This window comes from Anarhichas minor, unplaced genomic scaffold, assembly GCF_050575085.1.
Source record: "Anarhichas minor isolate MPS153535 unplaced genomic scaffold, ASM5057508v1 ptg000048l, whole genome shotgun sequence".
In the NCBI taxonomy this organism is placed as follows: domain Eukaryota; kingdom Metazoa; phylum Chordata; class Actinopteri; order Perciformes; family Anarhichadidae; genus Anarhichas; species Anarhichas minor.
Genome location: NW_027466494.1, coordinates 814,603 through 840,096, shown reverse-complemented (window position 1 = coordinate 840,096; position 25,494 = coordinate 814,603). Strand labels below are relative to the sequence as shown.

Genomic DNA, 25,494 nt, shown 5'->3' with positions numbered 1-25,494 from the left:
ATATAACATCTTAGAACACTTTCTGTAAACACCATAACACCTAACATAACAGGTTAACATTATATGTCTTCAGTCCGTTACAATAAGATAAAAACAAGCCCAAAGAGGATCTAACTGATACTCATTAATATGAGGATATATGTACTGTATGCCCTCATGTATCATGTACTATATATGTGTATATACATGTATGTGTAGATTACCATATAGAACTAGCAGTTTGAATCTGTGTGTGAGTCTGTGTGTGGGCGGATCAGTGTGTGTGTGTGTATTATTCATCATCAGACATTCAATCAACTGAAGCAGTGAAGATAAATAGTGTGATTCTCTCTATTCTTATCATGAGTCCACCTTCATCATGTTCTACAGTAATGATATGCTGGTGTACTAATAACACTGTCATATCATTATGAGTGCTTTAACCCTCATGTATGCAACGCAGCCATCAAGAGGACATGAGAGCAAGTAAACACTAACACACACACATTACTCAGAATGCTGAGTCAGTACAATATGTGCCATGGTGATGTAATGAACACATCCATAAGTTTATTAAGCGCTAAATAAACTTCACCAACAGCACGGCATGCAGCGGCTTTCCCCATGTTCTCCGCACCGACACTGTACAACAATGTACCACTCGCAGAACAGCTCAAGGCTGCATCCAGTGTGTGAGAGTCAATGCTCGGCTGCAGCGTGTGGTGTTCAATGTATGCTCCAGAAGGTCTGTAAATAAATGACTCCTTGTGGGCAGAATGGATAGCGCTCGTACAGGAAGTCATCATGATGTGATGACGGATCTTGGCGATGTGGAAGAACTCTCTCCCTATAAAACACTAATCTAACTAATATCCTCCTTCATCAGTGGATCTCTGAGGAAGGGAGCTGTACATTAATGCAATAGAGGCTTCTTAGTTTGCTCAGCTGCTTTAATGGATCACCGTGTGTCTCACTTTACATGCATTTCCGGAACTCCCGTATAACCCCCGGTAGATGCGCAAGCGCATTAGACTACCGTATATGACAGGAGCTGCCATGTTTTCCGGGGGAGTGGCATCTTATCCAGCTACCTTCAGTTAGCCTGCGCTGGAGCAGGTTCAAGGTTATGGATGTGTTGCCATGGTGATTTTGCCAAACTTGCTTCGTGGAACCGAAAAGCCTGATCTACGTCATCTTATCCTGAAAAGTATCCGGCTAACTCAGTTAGGCACGTACGAGGAACGGGGCCCTGGAGAGGACTGAGGATCTTCACAGTCGTTCTGAGAGGATTAGAAAACATGGAAGCAGCAAGAAAACAAGGTAAAGTTAATCTTTTTACACATAAAACTCAAAAGCAACTTATTGTGAAATCATATTCACGAATGGGAATGATCTGCATCACATATCTATTGTTTCATGATGTCTAATAAATAGTGCCAGTAGAGGGTTTCACACCAAACTCCATTTAAAAGTTAGACATTTTAAAACTGAAGTGAACAAACATGAGCTAAGTAACGTATTAAAGCTCCTAAAGGAGGTTATAAATGTTCTGTCATCAATACCTTCCAATTATATTTAAGAAGGAGAAGGATTCCTTATTGTCTCTGACAATACCTGATATTCACAGATGTTTCAAAGAATATCACACCAGTGTCACGTGTGTCCTGATGTCCACACCTTGTAGATACTACTAGCTGTACATCAACACAGTATAATATATATATGTATATATACATATATATTTTATAAGAATACTTCAACGACTCTGATTTACAGTCAAATAGAAGCTTCACACCAGACGAGACATAATAAAACTCTTTATTCAACGATGAGCTTCAGCATGTCATATTATGTTTTGAAATTATGATATTATGATGTTTTCATGTTATGAACCAGCAGAGATCTACAGGACTGTTACGTGCTTTGTGTACAGGTGTATCATGTATTATACACTAGTAGTAGTACAGGTGGTTCCCATATGAAAGTAGTGATACACAGTATTTACACCACTGGAAAGTCAAAAACTATCAATAATACAAATGGATAACTAAAGAAATACACAGAACATTCAACAACAGACAGGCAAACATCCCAGAAGACTTATAGCAGTTAAATATGTTTGTTTGTATCTACAATATACACGAATAGAATATTATACAGTAACTCAGAGTTTAGAGAACAAACGGCTGAAGAGACGTGAGAAATAAAACATTTTAATGAGATATTTCATGCAGGATGCTGAACATGGTTAAAGTGTGTTATTTCTAAATGTAGGTCCTCTCCATGGAGCTCTATGGGAACTATGTGAGCTACAGTTACTTTAAAGGGGTCGTCCACAACATCCAGCCTGAGTGTGTGTTCACATGCACAATTTAGATTTAGGTTTGATCACACTCATTGCATACTTTGCTAGCTAGCTACAGCTAATATCTGGTAAGTCGCACGTTGACCGCGAGGTGGAAATGTGTTTCGCACTCAGTCTGAATGTCTGAACACACAACGTTCTCAAATCATACTCCGATAATGTGAAAGAAAAGAAGCTTCCAGAGCAAGACTAGCAAAACCAGGATTAGCTTAACCAGGGCTAGCAAAACCAGGGCTAGCTACACCATGGCTCGATAGACCAGAGCTAGTTAAACCAGCGATAGCTACACCAGAACTACCTTAACCAGAGCTAGCTAAACCAGAGCTAGCTAAACCAGAGCTAGCTAAACCAGGACTAGCTAAACAAGAGTTAGCTAAACCAGAGTTAGCTAAACCAGAGCTAGCTAAACCAGAGCTAGCTAAACCAAATAATTGTCATCTGTACACATTAGCATATTTAAAAACAGTACAAACAGTAGAAAATACAAAAATAACAAAACAGAAACATATTAGAAAGCATCTTAAATACATTAAAATAACAGTATGATGATATTAATGTTGAGGAAAAGGAAGGAAGGAGAAACAGATCTGATAAGTGTAAGGATAAATAATGTGTAATATTCTCTAAATGTTCAGTATAATTATTGTAATTCATTTAAAGGAGCAGTTACAGGTCTGTCTCATATATATTCAAACCATCAGCTCACAACTTGGCATTTATGAAATCAGCCATTCAAAAAAAACATTTCAGAACATAAATATAAAAAAGCAGAAAATGGAATGACTTCAGTCTGGTTCATTTTCTCACTAAATTCCTGTCTTTTCTTTAATTAAAACAGATGCGACATTGTAGAAATGTGCTACTGAATGCTTTTATGAATATGTTTTTGAGGGCTTTGTTATAATGAGAAGGCGTCAACTAGAATATCTTTAATTCACTTTACATGATACTTCCTTATTAAACCCACTTAAAGACTGGATGACGAACACAACATTTAAATATAAGACCGCTGGGGAGTCGTTTGAAGGCGTCTTTTCGTCTTCTTTCTTCTGACAGATTTTCCTCTCGTCTCTTTTCTTCTTCTGCTCATCTTTTCATACGTTTTAAATAATAATAATAATAATAATAATAATAATAAATGTGTGAGTGTTCCGGCCTTCATCAGCGCTGTTAAAGTTTCCTGAGGAGGTTGAACGTGGCCGAGGTTACGAAGGTCACAAGACTCATCTATCCTTTCCTTTCTTCCTCACTTCCTCTCTCCTTTCTCTAACATGGCTGTCACAGGAGACCTCACAAGGCAGATTAAAAAACTTCATAAAAGAGTGCAGACTAGAGGATAAAGAACAAAGGCCCCCCCCCCCCCCCCCCCAACAGTAGTGTGTTGATACGTCATGAGCTGACTGCATAGAGTAAAGGCTTTAAAGCAAGATCACATCTTCAAAATCATACAAAAACTATAGCAACCACACGAGTGTCTGGTTTGTAGTTCTCTAAATAATGCTAACTTTCTTTAAAGTGCTTTAAAAATATATAACAACTGACCCAAAATCCTCTGTCAATTTCAGTCCTCGGACGGGGGTTCTACGCCACGCCGACCTACCAAACCCAAGAGCCACATAATGAGTTGCAGTAGGACCCTGACGTCTGCTAGAGAGGAACATACTGTAGTGGACCCCGAACGTCTGCTAGAGAGGAACATACTGTAGTGGACCCCCGACGTCTACTAGAGAGGAACATACTGTAGTGGACCCCGAACGTCTGCTAGAGAGGAACATACTGTAGTGGACCCCCGACGTCTACTAGAGAGGAACATACTGTAGTGGACCCCCGACGTCTACTAGAGAGGAACATACTGTAGTGGACCCCCGACGTCTACTAGAGAGGAACATACTGTAGTGGACCCCGAACGTCTGCTAGAGAGGAACATACTGTAGTGGACCCCCGACGTCTACTAGAGAGGAACATACTGTAGTGGACCCCCGACGTCTACTAGAGAGGAACATACTGTAGTGGACCCCCGACGTCTACTAGAGAGGAACATACTGTAGCGGACCCCGGACGTCTGCTAGAGAGGAACATACTGTAGTGGACCCCTGACGTCTACTAGAGAGGAACATACTGTAGCGGACCCCGGACGTCTGCTAGAGAGGAACTACTGTAGCGGACCCCGAACGTCTACTAGAGAGGAACATACTGTAGTGGACCCCGAACGTCTACTAGAGAGGAACATACTGTAGTGGACCCCGGACGTCTACTAGAGAGGAACATACTTTAGTGGACCCCGAACGTCTGCTTTAGTGGCCTTCTAGGTAAATTCGTGACCCAGGTAGGGTCAAGGCCTTACCGATACTCGATTAGCCACAAGACTATTTGCGACAGAAGCCAATCATCTAGAAGTTCGGGAATCCACAAACAGAAATATCTCCTGGACATCATGGACGTTTATGCTACACAGACAGGGTCACGGCTAGAAAGTCAGAGGGGTGAAGCGGTCACTGGACTCGGCCGCTCGGTAACTGTCCTTCAAAGAGTGTTTAGTTCTGGGGAGGCTGAATGGTGAACTCCATTTTCCAAAACAAAAAGAGAAGGAAGACAAAGAAGTGAAAAAAATTAATCTGCTCTCCTTTTTAATCAAACGACAGCTTTAGAAGCAGGTCACTCCGTCGTGCTCTGAGGTCGTGGTCGCCGTGGCTCCGCCTCCGACCAGAAACACAGCCATGCTGGATTTGGACTGATTGCTTTTGAAGATGCTCCCTGCTCCATGAAGACCAGAAGATGAATGGGTCTGGCTGCTACTGCCACTGGGGTTGAAGTCGAAGTCTGGGTTGAGAGCTGTATCCGTGGAGACGACCCATGAGGCCGGACGCCATTTCTTAAGGGTGTACGGAGTCTTGACACGATGTTTTATTTTCTCTCCTGAAGCGCTCAGACTGTCATTATCTGTCAGGGAAAAATCTTATGAAGAGGAGGAAGAGAGAGGAAGAAACATTATTAGAGTTAAAATCACAGATACACAACATTTATTGAGTGGTACTTTGGGAGCTTGAACCTCTATCCCCCTGATTCTGAGCATGTACTTTATGGTACTTTGGCACCAATCAATTCTTCAACACTTAATCTTGACTCACCTGAGGAGATGCAGGAGGAGGACAGGTCCAGGGAACAAGGACGCTGACGCCTCTTGGCTTTGGCCTTTCCCATCTGGGTCTGCAGCAGACCTGGAGTTTCTGGATCTAAGGCGGGACTTTGTAGAGCTGCAGGTTCTGGAGCTGAAGCTTCTGCAAGAGCTGTGGTTCCTAAATGTTGAGATTCCAAAGCTAGAGGTTCTGGAGCTGGATTTGCTGAGACTTGAAACTCTAAAACTGAAGCTTTTGGATTCACGATTGGAGCTTCTTGGACTGGAGCTTCTGGATCTGAGACTGGAAGTTTTAGGGCTTGAACTTCTGGACCAAGAGTTAGGGCATTTAAAAGCAGGGCTGTTGAAGGTGAGGTTGAGGTGTCCGGGTCTTGTGCTTGTGAAGCTGGGGATCCTGGGGCCTCTGGGATTGGCACTGGAGCTTTTGCCAGGATCGGAGCTGAGCCAGAATCTGTATTTGTACGGTCTGGTACCAGTGCAGTGGCAGTAGAGTGGACAGGATGAGCCTTTGGGCTTCTGGATGATTCAGGGGTCAGTACTGGTTCTGCAAAATGGGCTCTCTGGACACATGGGAATGTATCTGAACCATGACCTCTATCCTGTGGTGTTGGATCATGGTCCGATGTAGCTGGTCCAGCTGGACCAGTAACAGGAGACTCACTCCTCTGCTGACTTGGTGGATGTGGCTCAGGTTTAGGATCGTCGATGCTCCAACCCTGATGGACCTCTGAACCGATCATCCTTTCGGGTTCAACCTTCAAACCCTGGATCTTCACATTTGACCCCAACGCCGCTCTGTTGTTGTTGTTGTTGGAGTTCGAGCCTTGTCCCGACACGGTGTTGCCGGTCTGTGACTGATGACGATGATGATGCAGATGAGGAAGGGGCTCGCTCTCAGCTGGCAGCTGTTGTCTCTTCAGCAGCGGTTCGTGTTCATCCGGACTGGAGTTGAGCAGGTACATACGGTTGTCCTCTCCTCCGATCACCGCCGCCTCCATCTTGTCCTCCTCCTCCAGCTGCGGCCCCGCCGGATTGGTTTGACCTCCTCCTGTCACACCGTTCGTCACCAGGGTGGGAACGCCGGCGCTGTAGCCGTTGGCGACCATCGATCTGGAGACGACTCGACCGCCGGATTCGACGCTGCCTCTCGTGGTGATGTTGTTGGTCACTGTGGTTACCTGATGGGGCTCTACAGCTGTGGCGACCGTTACCGTGTTCATCTTAGCGACACCTGTTTCCACCTGAAACACAGAACATTCTGGATCAGTGACACAACTAAACATACGGTATGAGATTCCTTTGAATGAAGTTGTGACACCAAACCAGAAAGGAGTTCTAGTATCAGATCTTTGGCTCACTTCTCTACAATACTGTTTACTTTCATGTTGCGATCAGGAGACAACCTCTGGTTCTCTAAAGTCAAAGCTTCATGTGTTAAAGCTGCATTCTCTCTAGTGACCACCAGGGGGCGACTCCTCTGGTTGTATAGAAGTCTATGAGAAAATGACTACTTCTCTCTTGATTTATTACCTCAGTAAACATTGTAAACATGAGTTTATGGTCTCAATCTCTAGTTTCAAGTCTTCTTCAATACAGCATGATGTTCATTTAGTACATTATGGTCCATTTAGAGTCAAACAGACCATAAAGCAGGGGATGCTTTAGGGCGGGGCTACACGGTGATTGACAGGTCTCTAATAGACCATAAAGCAGGGTATGCTTTAGGGCGGGGCTATACAGTGATTGACAGGTCTCTACGTCACTCCTCCTCAGTCCTAATATGGTCACTTCCTACTGTACCTGTCTGTGATTTGACTTGAGCTTCCCTAGCTTAAGTCGGGAGGAGGTGTCCTTGGTTTTGTGGAGAAGGTAGAGGCTGGTGGGTCTCTGGGGCAGGTTCTGTTGTTTAGAGGGAGGAGGGGCATCAAACCGACCAAGAACCCCCCGATCACCCTGAAGAACCAGCACAGAGTGGTTCACCTAGAGGAGCGACGGGACCAGAGGTCGGTTACTACGAACATTAAACAACAGCATTCAGTGAGGTAGGAGGACTACTGGACCTCGGTCTGGAGGATCTGGTGGTACAGCAGGCTGGCAGGTCCATGCTCCGTTGAACCAAACTGTTTCTTTGAATGTTCCATCAGGTTTTCATCAGAACTTTCTCTCAAGTTCTTCTCAACCTGTGGAGACAGAATGTGGACACGTTATCGATGTGTTGGCTCAGAAGGAGAGACTACAGTAATCAATAACAAAGACCTCGTTGGGGTCCAGTTTGATGGCCTCCAGGTCTTCTTCTGTCAGCTGCAAACAGACTGGACCACTGGACACGGGGACACCTGGAGGACATCAGGGACACAGTTACTGAGGACATGTCCACTCCAATGTGTGAGTGTGAGTGTGTGTGTGTGTGTGTGTGTGTGTGTGAGAGAGACACACCGGACTCTATAATGGTGCAGAGGGTGGAGGCGGTGCTGGTCAACACATTGATGTGTGTGGACGAGCGAGCCTGAGACAGATGGAGAGAGAGACGAATAATGAATAGAATAAATATAATGAAATATAATGAAATATATAAATACAATTAAATATAATGAAATATAATAAATATAATGAATATGATGGTGTGTACCTGTGTCTGCTGTCTCTCATAGTTTATAAAGTTTATGTTCTTTTCAGAACCTTCTGCTGCACTCGTGGTCGTCTTGACGACGTCTCCCTGGAGATTCTTGACCACGCCCACCTGGAGATCCTCTATGTAGGAGGAGGCGGAGCCAACCGGAGGAGGCCATCGGCCCTGAGACAGATTCCTGAGAGAGAAACCAGTAAAGTAGTTATTAACTGTGTGTGTGTACCTGTGGTTGTGTGTACCTGTGGTTGTGTACTGATGTGTGTGTGTACCTGTGGTTGTGTACCGATGTGTGTGTGTACCTGTGGTTGTGTACTGGTGTGTGTGTGTGTGTACCTGTGGTTGTGTACTGATGTGTGTGTGTGCGTGTACCTGTGGTTGTGTACTGATGTGTGCGTGTGCGTGTACCTGTGGTTGTGTACTGATGTGTGCGTGTACCTGTGCGTGTACCTGTGGTTGTGTACTGATGTGTGCGTGTACCTGTGCTTGTGTACTGATGTGTGCGTGTGTGTGTACCTGTGGTTGTGTACTGATGTGTGTGTGTGTACCTGTGGTTGTGTACTGATGTGTGCGTGTGTGTGTACCTGTGGTTGTGTACTGATGTGTGTGTGTGTACCTGTGGTTGTGTACTGATGTGTGTGTGTGTGTGTACCTGTGGTTGTGTACTGATGTGTGTGTGTGTGTACCTGTGGTTGTGTACTGATGTGTGTGTGTGTACCTGTGGTTGTGTACTGATGTGTGCGTGTACCTGTGCTTGTGTACTGATGTGTGCGTGTACCTGTGCTTGTGTACTGATGTGTGTGTGTGTACCTGTGGTTGTGTACTGATGTGTGTGTGTGTGTACCTGTGGTTGTGTACTGATGTGTGTGTGTGTACCTGTGGTTGTGTACTGATGTGTGTGTGTGTACCTGTGGTTGTGTACTCATGTGTGTGTGTGTACCTGTGGTTGTGTACTGATGTGTGTGTGTGCGTGTACCTGTGGTTGTGTACTGATGTGTGTGTGTGCGTGTACCTGTGGTTGTGTACTGATGTGTGTGTGTGCGTGTACCTGTGGTTGTGTACTGATGTGTGTGTGTGCGTGTACCTGTGGTTGTGTACTGATGTGTGTGTGTGCGTGTACCTGTGGTTGTGTACTGATGTGTGCGTGTACCTGTGGTTGTGTACTGATGTGTGTGTGTGTACCTGTGGTTGTGTACTGGTGTGTGTGTGCGTGTGTACCTGTGGTTGTGTACTGATGTGTGTGCGTGTACCTGTGGTTGTGTACTGATGTGTGTGTGTGTACCTGTGGTTGTGTACTGGTGTGTGTGTGTGTGCGTGTACCTGTGGTTGTGTACTGATGTGTGTGTGTGTACCTGTGGTTGTGTACTGGTGTGTGTGTGTGTGTGTGTACCTGTGGTTGTGTACTAGTGTGTGTGTGTGTACCTGTGGTTGTGTACTGATGTGTGTGTACCTGTGGTTGTGTACTGCGTTGTGTGTGCTTAGCAGTGTGAGGTCACTCAGTCTCTCCTCAGCACACTGAGCGGTGAGTCGAGCTTCAGCGTCTTGATCCCAACAGTCCTCCATCGTCTCCTTCAGGGAACGCAACACCTACAAATACACAAAGCCAGGGACACAGTACTACTGACACAGTACTACTGACAGAACAGGTGATAATAGGTGAGAACAGGTGAGGACAGAACCTGTGTGGACAGGAACACTAACCAGGCTGTTTTCCTTCCAGGCTTCAGGGAATCTGGGTCTGAACTTCTCTCTGGCGACGAGAATCTGCATCTCTTCAAAACTGGGATGGTTCCCGAGCTCGGCCTGGAACGCTAGCTGGTACTCAGGTACTGCTTCACCTGTACACACATCAGGTACATTATTATGTAGTACTGATACTAGTACTCAGTTTCATCAATACGTCTGTACTTTGACTCATGATCCACGTGTGATTCTATGTATTTACATAAGAGGACAGGTGAGGACAGAACAGGTGAGGACAGAACAGGTGAGGACAGAACAGGTGAGGACAGAACAGGTGAGAACAACTGAGGACAGGTGGGAACAGGTGAGGACAGAACAGGTGAGAACAGGCGAGAACAGGTGAGGACAGAACAGGTGAGAACAGAACAGGTGAGGACAGCTGAGGACAAAGTACTTGTGGTATTTGACTTTAATACGTGGTACTGTGTTGTGTGACTCACCTGTGAACAGGTGAGAGCACCTCCTGAAGCTCTCCCAGTAGAGCAGCCCCAGAGCGTAAACATCCACCTGCTTCAGCGCCGACTCACAGTCCCGAAGGTTCAGAGCTCCGCCCAGAACCTCCGGGGCCATGTAGCGCACTGTCCCCACCTGTAGACACACACACAGGTGAGCCCTCACGTCTCTGCTCACACCTGTGGACATCACCTGACACCTGTCACATGACCTCACCTCAGATATCGCCACAGTGTCGTCGTCTCCGGGGCGACAGGGACGACTTCCTGTCAGATTCATGGACAGACCGAAGTCAGCGAGGACGCAGGACAGATCGGACCGGACCAGGACGTTCCTACTGGTCACATCTCTGTGGGCCACTGCTGGTTTATACTGGTCTGAGGGGGGACAGAGGAATGTGGAGGAGACAGAAGAAACAGAAACAGTTCCTCCAGTCACCAGCAGGGGGAGCAGTGATGTTCACCATGAAACACTACAACTAATCTACAGAGAGCTGTTTGTTCATTTACCTCTTAAGCTCGGGCCCTATTTTTAGGCCTCTGCTCGAAAATGGCATACCCATACTAAAGTGACCAGAGTTCTGTAACTACAAGGTCTATTTTAATAATGTTTGATGCTATAATCAGATAACACTTTGAGATTGTTCAGATGGGTAAATATTGTGTATATGTTGCTGGTTAATATAGTACATGAAGATATTACACAGCTCATCATTATCATTGTCAGGATGGCCGAGCGGTCTAAGGCGCCAGACTCAAGGTGACGAACCTTCCACAGAGTTGGGACTTCTGGTCTCCGAATGGAGGCGTGGATTCGAATCCCACTTCTGACAATAGTTTGGGGGACGACCGTGGCTCACTGGGTTAAGAGGGTTGTCTGGTAACCGCAGGGTCAACGGTCCTCGACTGGGACGTGCCACGTGTCGTAGTGTCCCTGAGCAAGACACTGAACCCCCGGCTCCCCGGGCGCCTATCATTGGCAGCCCACTGCTCCCTATATACAGGGATGGGTCAAATGCAGAAGGCAAATTTCGTGTATATGACAATAAAAATGGTTTCTTTCTTTTCTTGGTTTCTTTTCTTTCTTCAAATTGAAAATATTCAGGTTCACCTGAAAAAAAAGCACTTTTATTGATATTTTGTTTTTGAAATAATGCAGCTGGCAGCCTAAAAACTCTCCCAAATCATAGCACAACCTATGTATCAGTAGTCGTAGAATAACGTTTGGCTGAGATAAAGTGAAGAATAAGAGGCTTTAGTATAGAGAGGTCACGCGAGGTCGTCATTCTGGAACCAGCTGTTGCAGCTCTTACATTGTACTTTTATATACTATATAACTATATATTTCACTTTTTTTTATCACTCATATTATTCAATACATCCAAATACAGCTGTTTAGAATCATTTTGAGAGCCAGGGTGCTGTCAGAGCCTGTTTCTGGCTCTCATCCATAGGATTTTCTCAGTTGATGCGTGTGTATGGCGCTGTAGCTCAGCCTATCATCGGTCGATTTCAGTCAATGAGCCCACCTTCGACGCGTCAGAGTCTCAGGTAGGCGGGTGTCGAAGCGGGTGTTGATTGACAGAAGTTTCAGCGAGTAACGTTGCAAGAAGTGCCGCGTATCCCCGAGTGTAAAATTCCATTGGCTGAAAGTCAGACAGGATGCAGTTGCCAACAATGATGGTAGCTCTGAACTGGATCATTTTCGATGTTATTGTCATAATTTTTCATAAAACATGACCAAAAACCAACGATTTTTTCAGGTGAAGGGCACTGCCATGGTACCGTTGTCCACTCACAGCTTTCTACTGGTTTCACGGAGAGAAAAACCGAAGGTATTTATGCGTTCTGTGTCGAATGCTAATGCTAAACGATGTGCGGATTAGCCGGCTAGCCGCTAGCTTCGTGGTGCTATGTTGATTTGCAGTACACATAACGGCGATTTTTGGCCAGAAATTCGTCCTTTTATGCCACATTTTCTAGATGCTTATATTAGTAGTCTATAGTTGTGTTTGGAGTGTGTAAGAAGTGACTTATATGATAGTGTTGCCCATACGTTGCTGTTTAATCCGGTAAAAAAAAAAGTACAAATCCAAACAATTTTTTCAGGGGGGCTGAGCCCAATAGCCCCCAAATTCGGGGGCGTCGTGCTTAAGAGGTTTTAATACCTGAACACACACACACAGGAAAATATACTAATACTGATGATAATAATAATAACAATTATTATTATAATAACAATACTGATAATAATAATAATTATTATTATTATTATAATAATAATAATACTGATAATAATAATAATAACAATGATAATAACAATAACAATGATAATGATAATACTAATTATTATAATAATAATACCTCCTCTGTAGAGTTCAGTGTGCAGGAAGGCAAGTCCTCTCGTCACTCCATGAGTCATCCTGCAGCAGGTAGACCAGTCCACTGTGTGGACAGACAGGTAGCGAGACAGACAGCCCTGAGACAGACAGACAGACAGAATCTGTAACTATAGATGAAGAGAACACACCTGTTTGTCTGTTACAGGTGTGAACACTTTAAACAGTTGAAATATGTGTGTCTGTATCTAAATATATATATATATATATATATAATAATAAATAATAAGTGAGACAGACAGTCAAGCTGGTAACTACTGTCTGACTGCTGCAGACGAATGCAATGAACCAACCTGTGTGTGTGGGTGTGTGTGTGGGTGTGTGTGTGTATGTGAGGGTGTGTGTTCCAGACAGGAAGTAGGACTGAAGGCGCCGTCTTCCAGCACAATAACAGGATTGCAGGAGTCAGACAGACGGCTGTTTGCCCCCTACAGCCTGCAGAGAGCATTACAGCCTCCTGATCACTTCAGTTATTATCTACTATCTATAAATGAGCTGCAACACTAACATGATGAACACATTAATGCATCAATGAATATAATATAATATAATACTGCACAGTGGGTACTTGTACTTTTAAGAATACTTCTACCAGAGTACTCTTACATGTGGGTAGAACTCCATGAGGATCAGGAACTCTGGTCGTCCGTCGGCGGCCGTCCTCTCGTCGGCGGTGAGGAAGCGAGCGATGTTGTCGTGTTGCAGCAGCAGACGGTAGACGGAGCGCTCGTTGGAGAAGTTCAGCCGGTTGGACGAACTGAAGAGTTTAACAGCCACACAGCGCTCGTTAAGACAGCCACGAAACACCGAGCCGTAACGACCTCGACCAATCAGCTGTCGGGAGGAAGGAGAGGGTCAGGTGCTCTGTTCTCTACCTGTTCAGGTACTCTGTTCTCTACCTGTTCAGGTACTCTGTTCTCTACCTGTTCAGGTACTCTGTTCTCTACCTGTTCAGGCACTCTGTTCTCTACCTGTTCAGGTACTCTGTTCTCTACCTGTTCAGGCACTCTGTTCTCTACCTGCTCAGGTACTCTGTACTCTACCTGTTCAGGTACTCTGTACTCTACCTGTTCAGGTACTCTGTTCTCTACCTGTTCAGGTACTCTGTACTCTACCTGTTCAGGTACTCTGTTCTCTACCTGTTCAGGTACTCTGTTCTCTACCTGTTCAGGCACTCTGTTCTCTACCTGTTCAGGCACTCTGTTCTCTACCTGCTCAGGTACTCTGTACTCTACCTGTTCAGGTACTCTGTACTCTACCTGTTCAGGTACTCTGTACTCTACCTGTTCAGGTACTCTGTTCTCTACCTGTTCAGGTACTCTGTTCAGGTACTCTGAACAGAGTACCTGAACATGTTTATAAAGTTCAACATATCAATTTGTGTGTGTGTGTACCTCCAGTAGCTTCAGATGGTCCAGGTCGACAGCAGCATCTGTGTTTGCTGCCTCCATCACATCCAGAGCCGACAGACCGTGTTTCTGCTTCCCTGAATACACAAACAAATACACGGTTAGTATTTATGAATCCATCGTGTGTGTGAGTGTGTGTGTGTGTGTGTGAGCACCTTTCATCATGCGGTATCCCAGGAACAACGCCACAATGATGACGGCTGCTATGGCGACGGTTACCAGTGCGATGAGCGCCGTCTCCTCCCGCCGCAGCGGCTGGTGGTCTGATGATGACATCATTACTAACATGACTATGACATCACAACTCAAGACAGAAACGTTATCGGAGAAACGAGCTGAGCTAACGTTAGCATCAGACCTCTGGATTTATCCTCCACCAATGGAATCTTCTACCCGACCGACACGAGGCACGTGATTGGTCAGTTCAGGGAGACCTCTCACCTGTCTGTCTGTCGTCCTGCCCGTCTGACTTCATCGGCCTCAGGGCGGGGGTGTCGGCGGTGGGCGGGGCCTCGGTGAAGTTGGCGTTGCAGAGGTCTCGGCTGCAGCAGCAGAACCTGTAGCTGCCATTCTGGATCTGAGACGGTGTCGTAGTCACAAGGCAACGGTCGCTGTGACACTCCTGCTCGTTGCCAGTGTGAGTCCAGCAACCTGGAAGACAGGCAACATGTGTTCAGTGTGTGTGTGTGTGTGTGTGTGTGTGTGTGTGTGTGAGATTGTGTAGGTGTGTGAGTCTCGCCTTGCTTGACCAGGTGTATTTCCCGGTCTGGTCTCTTTTCCCACAATCCATAGCAGCGGGAGCCGCGGATGCAGCGGACCGTGCCGTTGTCTCGCACCACTCCTCGCAGCTCATTAGTCGGTTCGCTGTGAGGCTCCGCCCCCTGGAGCTGGTCAGTGAAGGCACACTGTCTGTCCTCCGACTGTAGACCTGAACACAAAGGGTTAATAATAATAATCTGACTGTCGTAAAAACTCCCAGCAGCCTCTCTGTCTGAAGGACGACAGGACATCCTGCCTCAGGCTGAAGAGGTCCATTAGTCCGATGTCCCAACATTTCGTCTCTCAGTGAAAACGTTCCCTCAACAGAACAACCGGCTGAATGATGGTCTGTCGAGTTCATTCATGTCAACGTCAACAACAAACCAAGCAGCGCTGAACAAGAGGAGGTCCACACTTTGTACTGAAAGTGGTCATTAATGTGTGTTTAGAGCAGGGCCCTGAGGCTATGTCCACACTAACACGCTTTAATACGAAAACCATCTCCGTCCACACGCTTCAGCATCATCTTCTAAACGATCTCCGTCCAGAATACAACGCCTGAAAACAAACATCACGTGACTCTTCACGTACACTGGGCGTGATGGTGCCGATGTAAACAGGAAGTAGATTGGTTGCTTAGTTAAAATAATACGACAGAGTAATAAAGTAGTCTTTCATAATGAACGGTCGTGTTTGATTCTTAATCTTCTCTAAGATCTTCCTCTATGAACTCAAACAGACAGTTCGTGGAAAGTTTTAGAAGTTTTATTTTTCAGACTTCGTTACAACGCTGCAGGTCTCTCTCTCTCTCACATCATATTTACTTTAATATTAACACTCACTCAAAGAGGTTCACTAGATTATGATCCATAAATGTGGTCAACACACGTCTCTCACTCGCTTCCTGTTGTCTGTTCTCACTCGTAGCTCTGCTGGAGGCTGAAGTCTCTGTCCTACTGGAGAGCACTTGTGCTTTTGCTCCTTTACAGTTTATCTGTGGACTTCACAATAGTTGTGCAGAACAAAATAAGCATCAATAAGCCCTCCCTTTGTTTTATTCTTTGCACAGTGGACAATCTTTCAAAGGGAACTCCTCTTATCTTGGAGTTTGGGGTGATACTGTGTCACTGAAAATAAAAAATGTTTTAATATTTTGTCAACTAAAATGTGCGTCACATCCTATGACGTCGCTGTCGAGCGCCTTTCCCTGCAGGTGGCTAATCATGATTTGCATTTTTATCAATGGATGAATCCAAAAAAAGAAAAGTCACGGAGGAAAATAGTCTTCACTTGCTTTCACTGCCAACGATGCTGGCTCACCTGCTCACCTGCTTGATATGTGGCGAGAAATTAGCAAACAACAAGAAATGTAAAGTTGAAAGACACTTCAGAACAAACAACATTTTCTGAAAAGTGTCACGCTGGAGATGAACGACAAAGAGCGATTTCTCAACTGCTGCAGTTCTCCTCTTCATAGGAGTTTGATATTGTTATAACAGGTAAAATAGCAATAAAATATCAAGAAGTGTCTTTATTATTGTTCTATAATTTCGCCATCTTTGTTTATGACCGTCGCCATCTTTGTTTATGACCGTCGCCATCTTGTTTATGACCGTCGCCATCTTTGTTTATGACCGTCGCCATCTTTGTTTATGACCGTCGCCATCTTGTTTATGACCGTCGCCATCTTTGTTTATGACCGTCGCCATCTTGTTTATGACCGTCGCCATCTTGTTTATGACCGTCGCCATCTTGTTTATGACCGTCGCCATCTTTGTTTATGACCGTCGCCATCTTTGTTTATGACCGTCGCCATCTTGTTTATGACCGTCGCCATCTTTGTTTATGACCGTCGCCATCTTGTTTATGACCGTCGCCATCTTGTTTATGACCGTCGCCATCTTGTTTATGACCGTCGCCATCTTGTTTATGACCTTCGCCATCTTTGTTTATGACCGTCGCCATCTTTGTTTATGACCGTCGCCATCTTTGTTTATGACCGTCGCCATCTTTGTTTATGACCGTCGCCATCTTGTTTATGACCGTCGCCATCTTTGTTTATGACCGTCGCCATCTTGTTTATGACCGTCGCCATCTTTGTTTATGACCGTCGCAATCTTTTTGGGTCATTTTTTTCACACTGTCTGAAATCACTCTTCCTCACTCTGCGTAGAGTTCTATGTAGAGGACTTTATAATGAGCTCATCGGTAAAAATAAATTCTCTATGCCATTAATTACAGAAACTGTCGCACAATTAAAACGGCACCTTCAGGACAAACTGTTCATTCATCTCCGTATCACGTTTGTTCTGTAAATCCTAAAATCCTTCAGTCTCAGGAATCTGACTGACCCTCCCTGTCACTGTTTAGTCTACTGTAACACACACACACACACACAAACAAACAGACAGACAGACAGACAGACAGACAGACAGACAGACAGACAGACAGACAGACAGACAGACAGACAGACAGACACAAACAGACAGACAGAGACACAGACACACAAACAGACAGACACACACAAACAGACAGACAGACACAGACAGACAGACAGACACAGACAGACACACACAAACAGACAGACACACACAGACAGACACACACACACACACAAACAGAGACACACACACACACAAACAGAGACACACACACACACAAACAGAGAGACGCACGCACACACACGCACACACAAATACATAGACACTGTCGTCAGCCAGTCTGTGTCAGGTTGTGTTTTTCTTGTGATGTCTTTGATAAGACACACACTCCACATTCCACCTTCCTGTCTTTGTGTGTATGTGTGTGTGTGTGTGCGTGTGTGTGCGTCATGAGTTAATTGCAGAAGGAATTAGTTGAATAAACAGGAATGTGAGCTGTGTTCCTGTAACACACCCGACGAACTAATGGTTCTGTGAGCTCTCACCAGGGCATGACGGCAGCTGAACTTCTTCTAGCAGTTTATCCAGACCAAGCTGTTGTATTGCTTCCTCTTAGTGCTAAGCTAGGTTAACAGTTTCCCTCTGCTCATAGTTAGTGCTAAGCTAGATTAACAGTTTCCCTCTGCTCATAGTTAGTGCTAAGCTAGGCTAAATGAGTCTGCATATTGTAATAAAAGGTATGAAGATATGATGTTATGTGTACTGACCAGTGACAGCAGGCAGCAGCAGGACGCACAGACACACCGTTAATGAAGCTCCACCCACGGCGGCCATGTTGGATCCACCTCCAATGTTCAAGTCCCCGTAGACGTCACACAAACATCACTGATCCTGGGTCAGATCATCCTGAAAGAAAACAGAGAAAATAACAAACTTTTACTTTTAGAAAATAGTTTTATAGAAACAAAGTTAAAGTCCATCCATGATCCTGGTCCTCTTATCTGGGACCAGGTCTAGCAGAGACCTCTAGACCTCCTCAGAGACATGGATGGGTCTCTCCGGACCTCCTCATGGACGTGGATGGGTCTCTCCAGACCTCCTCATGGACGTGGATGGGTCTCTCCGGACCTCCTCATGGACGTGGATGGGTCTCTCCGGACCTCCTCAGAGACATGGATGGGTCTCTCCAGACCTCCTCATGGACGTGGATGGGTCTCTCCAGTAGACCTTCAGTAGCTAGCATAGCATAGCATAGACATGCTAATGCTAACGAGCTCTGCTAACGAGTCTCACTGTTACACAACGTTCAACATGACAACGCTACGCTGTGATTGGTCAGCCTGTGCTAGAGGGGCGGGGCTTAGCCAAGGGTACATTTTTATAGAAGTCTCACATTTAATATTAAAACTTCATAGTGAGCTTGTTTTATATGAAACATACGGTCTAATATTCTTATTATGGTCTACTAAATAAATAAAATAGACTTTAGTATAATAATATTATAATATATATTATTATTATTATTTTATAATAAATTATAATAATATTATAATCCCTCTATTGGACTAAAAGGACTCAATAGTGACCTCATAATATTATATAATATATATTATAATAATAATATTTAAAAACGAATATATTCACATCAATAATCAGTCACGTGACCTTTAATCAGCTGTGATTTCAATATTTCAGCTTGACCTTCATGATCCATCTGTCTCTCCCTGACACACCTGTAATACACGCCTGTGTGTGAGTGTGCGTGGGTGTGTGTGTGTGTGTGTGTGTGTGCGGGTATGTATGGGTGTGTGTGCGGGTATGTGTGGGTGTGTGTGGGTATGTGTGTGCGTGCGTGTGTATGTGTGTGCGTGTGCGTGCGTGCGTGTGTGTGTGTGCGTGCGTGTGTGTATGTGCGTGTGTGTGTGTGTGTGTGTGTGTGTGTGTGTGTGTGCGTGCGTGCGTGCGTGCGTGCGTGTCTCGTAGAGTCACTGATATCAGATTATTGATCACCTGTGATCTTCTTCTGCAGGTAAATTTAAGGACGGCGTTCTGACAGCTGAGGACGGAAGGGAGTGGCGCGTGCACACACACACACACACACACACACACACTCACTCACTCACCGGTCCGTCACACGTTAACTGTGTGTGTGTGTGTGTGTGTGTGTGTGTGTGTGTGTGTGTGGTTCTTACCGGGAGGAAGACTCCGGTCGGCTCTGCAGGAGTAGATGAAGCAGCCTGTCTGGTCTCTGTCTGTGTTAGGGCTCTGTTCGGGTCGGTTCGGGTCTGGCTCGGCTCGGCTCGGACTCTCCTCTCCTCTCTACGATCAGTCCGGATCCAGCAGCAGGTCTGTGGATCAAGTCTGTGGACCAGAACCAGAGACTCCTCAGGTCGGAATGAGGCTGGGTTCGTCTGCAGACTCAAAGACGCATCACAGTCCTGACGACACCACACACTGAGCTTCCGGTGGACCCTGTCAGAATAAAAGCCCCAGCATCGAGCTGTCGGCGTGTTTCCGGTTTGTAAAAAAACTGATAAACATGAAGTGCAAGAAGGATCAAAATATCAATATCCAACAATATTATCCTCAATCATTCCTGCAGTATTCTACCAAATTAAAGCAAAACTAGAGCCATCATAAAATACATGAATATTTATGAGAGACAAAAGACGTAAAATAACAAGATCATATCAAGAGCTTTATGGATTATTGATTTATGTTTTACTTGTTTCATGAAGTTGGTTTCATGCCTCTCATATGATGATGATGAGGATTGTCTTGGTGATGAGGATTGGTATCTGGGCGACTGTGGCTAAGTGGATAGCAGGGATAGTAGGGCCGACCTTCAATCAGAGGATCGGCGGTTCGATCCCCGGCTCCGGCTCCACTCCACCCATGTCGATGTGTCCTTGATCAAGACACTTAACCCAAAATTGCTCCCGTAGCTGTGCCTACGATGTAGAAATGTGATAAAATCTGAATTGTAAGTCGCTTTGGATAAAAGCGTCTGCTAAATGACTGTAATGTAATGTAATGAGGAGGTGTAATGACTGTTTTCAGCCTCTAGGAGTCACCCTTTTATATAAAGTGTGCTGATGATGTGAAGAGTCTCAGACTGTGATGGAGATAAATCACCAGCAAGAGGCAGAGAGCACAAAGTCAGAGAGTCTGAGACAGAGACACAGACAGACAGAGAGAGAGAGAGACAGGGCTCTCTGGTGTCGTGCGACTGTTAAACAAATATGAGAGCTGGAAACCATATAAAGACAAAACATGCTGCAGTGAACACACACACACGCACACACACACACACGCACGCACACACACACACACGCACACAGTGTGGATTCCCCGGGTAATGCCCTTAATGGGTCGGCTTCAGTGTGTGTGTGTGTGTGTGTGTGTTCATCACATTGTGGGGACTCCTCTCCTCCATCTGACCACCAGATGTTTCAGTGTTTAGACCTGAGGAGTGAAAACATGTACTACACTATACAAGTACTACACTATACAAGTACTACACTATACAAGTACTACACTATACATGTACTACACTATACAAGTACTACACTATACAAGTACTACACTATACAAGTACTACACTCTGAAAGTACTACACTATACATGTACTACTCTCTGAAAGTACCACACTATACAAGTACTACACTATACATGTACTACTCTCTGAAAGTACTACACTATACAAGTACTACACTATACATGTACTACTCTACAAGTACTACTCTCTGAAAGTACTACACTATACAAGTACTACTCTCTGAAAGTACTACACTATACAAGTACGACTCTCTGAAAGTACTACACTATACAAGTACTACACTATACAAGTACTACACTATACAAGTACTACACTATACATGTACTACTCTATACAAGTACTACTCTCTGAAAGTACTACACTATACATGTACTACTCTATGAAAGTACTACACTATACAAGTACTACACTACATGTACTACTCTATGAAAGTACTACACTATACATGTACTACACTATACATGAACTACTCTCTGAAAGTACTACACTATACATGTACTACACTATACATGTTCTACACTATACAAGTACTACACTATACAAGTACTACACTATACATGTACTACTCTATGAAAGTACTACACTATACAAGTACTACACTATACATGTACTACTCTATGAAAGTACTACACTATACATGTACTACTCTATGAAAGTACTACACTATACATGGACTACTCTATACAAGTACTACACTATACATGTACTACTCTCTGAAAGTACTACACTATAAATGTACTACACTATACATGTACTACTCTCTGAAAGTACAACACTATATATGTACTACACTATACATGTACTACTCTATGAAAGTATTACACTATACAAGTACTACACTATACATGTACTACTCTCTGAAAGTACGACACTATACAAGTACTACACTATACATGTACTACTCCATGAAAGTACTACACTATACAAGTACTACACTATACATGTACTACTCTCTGAAAGTACTACACTATACATGTACCATACATGTACTATTCTATGAAAGTACTACACTATACAAGTACTACCTATACATGTACTACTCTCTGAAAGTACTACACTATACATGTACTACTCTCTGAAAGTACTACACTATACAAGTACTACACTATACAAGTACTACACTATACATGTACTACTCTATACAAGTACTACTCTCTGAAAGTACTACACTATACATGTACTACTCTATGAAAGTACTACACTATACAAGTACTACACTACATGTACTACTCTATGAAAGTACTACACTATACATGTACTACACTATACATGAACTACTCTCTGAAAGTACTACACTATACATGTACTACACTATACATGTACTACACTATACAAGTACTACACTATACATGTACTACTCTATGAAAGTACTACACTATACAAGTACTACACTATACATGTACTACTCTATGAAAGTACTACACTATACATGTACTACTCTATGAAAGTACTACACTATACATGTACTACTCTATACAAGTACTACACTATACATGTACTACTCTCTGAAAGTACTACACTATACATGTACTACACTATACATGTACTACTCTCTGAAAGTACAACACTATACATGTACTACACTATACATGTACTACTCTATGAAAGTATTACACTATACAAGTACTACACTATACATGTACTACTCTCTGAAAGTACTACACTATACAAGTACTACACTATACATGTACTACTCCATGAAAGTACTACACTATACAAGTACTACACTATACATGTACTACTCTCTGAAAGTACGACACTATACATGTACTATACATGTACTACTCTATGAAAGTACTACACTATACAAGTACTACACTATACATGTACTACTCCCTGAAAGTACTACACTATACAAGTACTACACTATACATGTACTACTCTCTGAAAGTACTACACTATACAAGTACTACACTATACATGTACTACTCTATACAAGTACTACTCTCTGAAAGTACTACACTATACAAGTACTACTCTCTGAAAGTACTACACTATACAAGTACGACTCTCTGAAAGTACTACACTATACAAGTACTACACTATACAAGTACTACACTATACATGTACTACTCTCTGAAAGTACTACACTATACATGTACTACTCTATGAAAGTACTACACTATACAAGTACTACACTACATGTACTACTCTATGAAAGTACTACACTATACATGTACTACACTATACATGAACTACTCTCTGAAAGTACTACACTATACATGTACTACACTATACATGTACTACACTATACAAGTACTACACTATACAAGTACTACACTATACATGTACTACTCTATGAAAGTACTACACTATACAAGTACTACACTATACATGTACTACTCTATGAAAGTACTACACTATACATGTACTACTCTATGAAAGTACTACACTATACATGTACTACTCTATACAAGTACTACACTATACATGTACTACTCTCTGAAAGTAATACATTATACATGTACTACACTATACATGTACTACTCTCTGAAAGTACTACACTATACAAGTACTACACTATACATGTACTACTCTCTGAAAGTACTACACTATACATGTACTATACATGTACTACTCTATGAAAGTACTACACTATACAAGTACTACACTATACATGTACTACTCTCTGAAAGTACTACACTATACAAGTACTACACTATACATGTACTACTCTCTGAAAGTACTACACTATACAAGTACTACACTATACATGTACTACTCTATACAAGTACTACTCTCTGAAAGTACAACACTATACAAATACGACTCTCTGAAAGTACTACACGATACAAGTACTACACTATACAAGTACTACACTATACATGTACTACTCTATACAAGTACTACTCTCTGAAAGTACTACACTATACATGTACTACTCTATGAAAGTACTACACTATACAAGTACTACACTACATGTACTACTCTATGAAAGTACTACACTATACATGTACTACACTATACATGAACTACTCTCTGAAAGTACTACACTATACATGTACTACACTATACATGTACTACACTATACAAGTACTACACTATACAAGTACTACACTATACATGTACTACTCTATGAAAGTACTACACTATACAAGTACTACACTATACATGTACTACTCTATGAAAGTACTACACTATACATGTACTACTCTATGAAAGTACTACACTATACATGTACTACTCTATGAAAGTACTACACTATACATGTACTACTCTATACAAGTACTACACTATACATGTACTACTCTCTGAAAGTAATACACTATACATGTACTACACTATACATGTACTACTCTCTGAAAGTACTACACTATACATGTACTACACTATACATGTACTACTCTATGAAAGTATTACACTATACAAGTACTACACTATACAAGTACTACACTATACATGTACTACTCTATGAAAGTACTACACTATACAAGTACTACACTATACATGTACTACTCTATGAAAGTACTACACTATACATGTACTACTCTATGAAAGTACTACACTATACATGTACTACTCTATACAAGTACTACACTATAAATGTACTACTCTCTGAAAGTAATACATTATACATGTACTACACTATACATGTACTACTCTCTGAAAGTACTACACTATACAAGTACTACACTATACATGTACTACTCTCTGAAAGTACTACACTATACATGTACTATACATGTACTACTCTATGAAAGTACTACACTATACAAGTACTACACTATACATGTACTACTCTCTGAAAGTACTACACTATACAAGTACTACACTATACATGTACTACTCTCTGAAAGTACTACACTATACAAGTACTACACTATACATGTACTACTCTATACAAGTACTACTCTCTGAAAGTACAACACTATACAAGTACGACTCTCTGAAAGTACTACACGATACAAGTACTACACTATACAAGTACTACACTATACATGTACTACTCTATACAAGTACTACTCTCTGAAAGTACTACACTATACATGTACTACTCTATGAAAGTACTACACTATACAAGTACTACACTACATGTACTACTCTATGAAAGTACTACACTATACATGTACTACACTATACATGAACTACTCTCTGAAAGTACTACACTATACATGTACTACACTATACATGTACTACACTATACAAGTACTACACTATACAAGTACTACACTATACATGTACTACTCTATGAAAGTACTACACTATACAAGTACTACACTATACATGTACTACTCTATGAAAGTACTACACTATACATGTACTACTCTATGAAAGTACTACACTATACATGTACTACTCTATACAAGTACTACACTATACATGTACTACTCTCTGAAAGTAATACACTATACATGTACTACACTATACATGTACTACTCTCTGAAAGTACTACACTATACATGTACTACACTATACATGTACTACTCTATGAAAGTATTACACTATACAAGTACTACACTATACATGTACTACTCTCTGAAAGTACTACACTATACAAGTACTACATTATACATGTACTACTCCATGAAAGTACTACACTATACAAGTACTACACTATACATGTACTACTCTCTGAAAGTACTACACTATACATGTACTATACATGTACTACTCTATGAAAGTACTACACTATACAAGTACTACACTATACATGTACTACTCTCTGAAAGTACTACACTATACAAG

At 42.8% G+C, this 25,494-nt stretch overlaps 1 protein-coding gene, 1 long non-coding RNA gene and 1 other non-coding gene across 7 annotated transcripts; 2 read left to right on the top strand and 1 right to left on the bottom strand.

Annotated features, from left to right (window-relative positions):
* The first annotated feature begins 607 nt into the window (after window positions 1-607).
* Window positions 608-11,368, top strand: LOC142971638 (uncharacterized). 5 transcript variants are annotated; one of them, XR_012959393.1, is made up of 6 exons: window positions 608-1,299; window positions 3,910-6,766; window positions 7,625-7,865; window positions 8,157-8,307; window positions 9,827-9,959; window positions 10,300-11,368. It is a non-coding gene; the product is annotated as an uncharacterized LOC142971638 (long non-coding RNA). The 5 variants fall into 5 exon arrangements; XR_012959394.1 differs by having other exon boundaries at window positions 3,910-7,865; window positions 10,300-10,455; window positions 10,536-11,368; XR_012959391.1 differs by having other exon boundaries at window positions 3,910-7,865; window positions 8,157-8,302.
* LOC142971633 (bone morphogenetic protein receptor type-2-like) lies at window positions 3,727-19,654 on the bottom strand. Its single transcript, XM_076112220.1, has 19 exons — window positions 19,442-19,654; window positions 18,017-18,155; window positions 14,849-15,037; window positions 14,551-14,760; window positions 14,265-14,372; window positions 14,095-14,186; window positions 13,307-13,534; window positions 12,666-12,780; window positions 10,519-10,679; window positions 10,290-10,437; window positions 9,808-9,944; window positions 9,557-9,693; window positions 8,110-8,287; window positions 7,917-7,986; window positions 7,737-7,816; window positions 7,541-7,660; window positions 7,281-7,460; window positions 5,473-6,721; window positions 3,727-5,299 (listed from the first exon to the last, which is right to left on the bottom strand). Exons 2-19 carry the CDS (start codon window positions 18,081-18,083, stop codon window positions 4,989-4,991), a joined length of 3,780 nt encoding a protein of 1,259 aa, XP_075968335.1. The 5' UTR covers window positions 18,084-18,155; window positions 19,442-19,654; the 3' UTR covers window positions 3,727-4,988.
* On the top strand, window positions 11,024-11,134 carry trnal-caa (transfer RNA leucine (anticodon CAA)). Its single transcript has 2 exons — window positions 11,024-11,061; window positions 11,089-11,134. It is a non-coding gene; the product is annotated as a tRNA-Leu (tRNA).
* Window positions 19,655-25,494: the final 5,840 nt, after the last annotated feature.

What these genes read in the sequence shown, in the direction of transcription:
- LOC142971633 (XM_076112220.1), bottom strand. Translation starts at nt 18,083, where the DNA reads ATGGCCGCCGTGGGTGGAGCTTCATTAACGGTGTGTCTGTGCGTCCTG. An exon ending in TCATGGAGTTCTACCCACAT is followed by an intron (nt 12,781 to 13,306) that starts GTAAGAGTACTC and finishes TGTCTGTCTCAG; the next exon opens with GGCTGTCTGTCTCGCTACCT. An exon ending in CTCCTCCTGCATCTCCTCAG is followed by an intron (nt 5,300 to 5,472) that starts GTGAGTCAAGAT and finishes CCTCTTCATAAG; the next exon opens with ATTTTTCCCTGACAGATAAT.